General features: G+C 43.8%; 1 protein-coding gene across 1 annotated transcript; it reads right to left on the reverse strand.

Annotated features, from left to right (window-relative positions):
• Positions 1-1,200: 1,200 nt before the first annotated feature.
• LOC121754731 (cytosolic sulfotransferase 5-like) lies at positions 1,201-1,668 on the reverse strand. Its single transcript, XM_042150045.1, has one exon. It carries the CDS (start codon positions 1,666-1,668, stop codon positions 1,201-1,203), a length of 468 nt encoding a protein of 155 aa, XP_042005979.1.
• Between the last annotated feature and the right edge of the window lie 551 nt (positions 1,669-2,219).

Genomic DNA, 2,219 nt, shown 5'->3' on the forward strand with positions numbered 1-2,219 from the left:
AAAATAAGGCATATGTGTAATTTACACCACCAATGGTAAGCAAAGCACACAAACTTATACCACATGGGTTACTATCTCGCCGATGGTATCTACCCAAGGTGGTCGACTTTTGTGAAGACGCTCAGCAACCCGCAAGACCCGAGAAGGGTTCTTTTTGCGCAGCGATCAAGAGTCCGCGCGGAAAGACGTCCAAAGAGCCTTTGGGGTCCTTTAAGCCGATTCAACATTGTGAAGGCCCCGGTTCGGCTGTGGTACTTGAACAATATCGCCGACATCATGTATACGTGTATTATCTTACACAACATGATTATAGCCAACGAAGGACCGAGGGCGGCTAGCTTCTACGACGAGGATGGAGCCGGAAGCTCAAGCGCGAGGTCTCCCCCAAGCCGAGGTGTGCATACGACGGTGGGTGAGAGGATCGAAACAAGGCATGCGCGATACCCGAGCCCACGTTGAGCTACAAGAAGACCTAATCAAACACATGTGAGCGAAATTCGGCAACGCGTAGTGATTTTTTAAAATTTTAGGAATTTAATTATGTAATTTTTAGGATTTTAATTATTTCTTTTTTATATTATTTGTAATATTATTTCGGCTTTTAATGAATTTTAATATTATGGAAATGTTTTTATTTAAATTGGATTGTGCTCGTCCTTGCGGAAGAGCACAACTGTGGGTGTTGTGCTCTTGCCTAAGAGCAAACAGAAAAAGTGGGGCCGGGCCCACAACCGTGCTCGCTGGCAAGAGCACGGTTGTTGTTGCTCTAACTTGCTCAAAGTAGTTCTCGCAAAATTATTTTCAGCCACCCAATTTGCATTTTGCTTGCTTTTGTGCTCGAAATTCTTCCAGATTTTACAAGCACAACATGTGCTTGAAATTTTGTGCTTGCATTCAAGCGTTTTTTATTTTGGAGTGAAGTACTACGGAATAACAAAGTCAAGCATTTTCATCTCATAAGGAACTCCATATTGTCAATGCATCAAAAGTAAAAAATTTGCTGTTATATCTCAATCACTATTGGATGCCCATTTTTTATAAATAGAAATGTTCAAAACTCACACAGAGAATTTCTCTAATACTAATCCAACAAAGTCATTATAGAAGTACAATATATTAGTACAAATCACACACATTGAAATTTGAATGACTCGGAATTCCCAATTGATTATGAGTTGAATGAAAAAGGTGTTTGATTCTCTAGAAAAAGAGGCCTAACGCCTCAAGCTTTAGGCCGACGGTTTGATGAATCCGTTCTTCCATTTGAGACGTCAAATAATTCTTGTAATCTCCAACTTGACCCTTCCTAAAAAATGCAGCATTGGGCATGGGTCCCACATCATGTCCAGTCGAATTCACCTCCAAATTCTTAAGCCTCTCCAAACTGCACCTCCACAAAAGCTCCTCCGCCTCTCCTTCCTTCGTCAACGGCCTCCCCATAAACTCAGCAATCCTTGAAACCTCCCTCTTTGGGTCCGATTTCATCTCCTCATACATGACGAACAACACCTTCTCCGGCCATCTCCTGCTCTCCAGCCAGTACTCTGCCGCGTGATCTGAGAAGGGGCCGAAGGGATGCACGCCGGAGCAGAAGCCATCCACAGCCTCGTCAAGCGACACCGGCTCTTGACCGCCCATAACCACTATGGCATTATAGAAGTGCCACATTGATGGAGTACGTACTAAACAAGCCCATCAGCCTAAAGCCCAAGAAAGAGTATCAGTTCGGCATGACTAAAGAGTATCAGTCCGGCATGACTAAAGAGTTCAGTTCGGCACAACCAAAGAGTTCGGCACCAGCCTACAGCTCGGTAAAAGCCAACCAATCAAACTCTGCTCTCAGGTCGGCATCAAGCTCTACTCTCAGATCGGCAAAAGCTGCTCGGCAATAATTCAGCAGTTCGGTCTCAGTATTCAACCGAACTAGGAGATAGTGGACTCATGCAGGATTTCCACCTCCACTACACCCACGATCTATCTAGTGGTGTCAAGCAGTCATTAACTCATGCAGGATAGTGGACCCATGCAAGATCGCCACGATCTCCACGACATCCACTACCTAGTAAATGGTGCTGCATGCCACGATCTTGGTCCTTTGTATAAATAGAACCTAGATCAGATAGATAAGGTTAAGTTCTGTTAAGCTCTCTAGAGATCAAAGATAAAATAGCAAGTCTGTATTGTAAGCTGTAGAAAACAGATCAAGCAATACAACTCTG

This window comes from Salvia splendens, chromosome 11 (assembly GCF_004379255.2).
Source record: "Salvia splendens isolate huo1 chromosome 11, SspV2, whole genome shotgun sequence".
NCBI classification, from domain to species: Eukaryota; Viridiplantae; Streptophyta; class Magnoliopsida; order Lamiales; family Lamiaceae; genus Salvia; species Salvia splendens.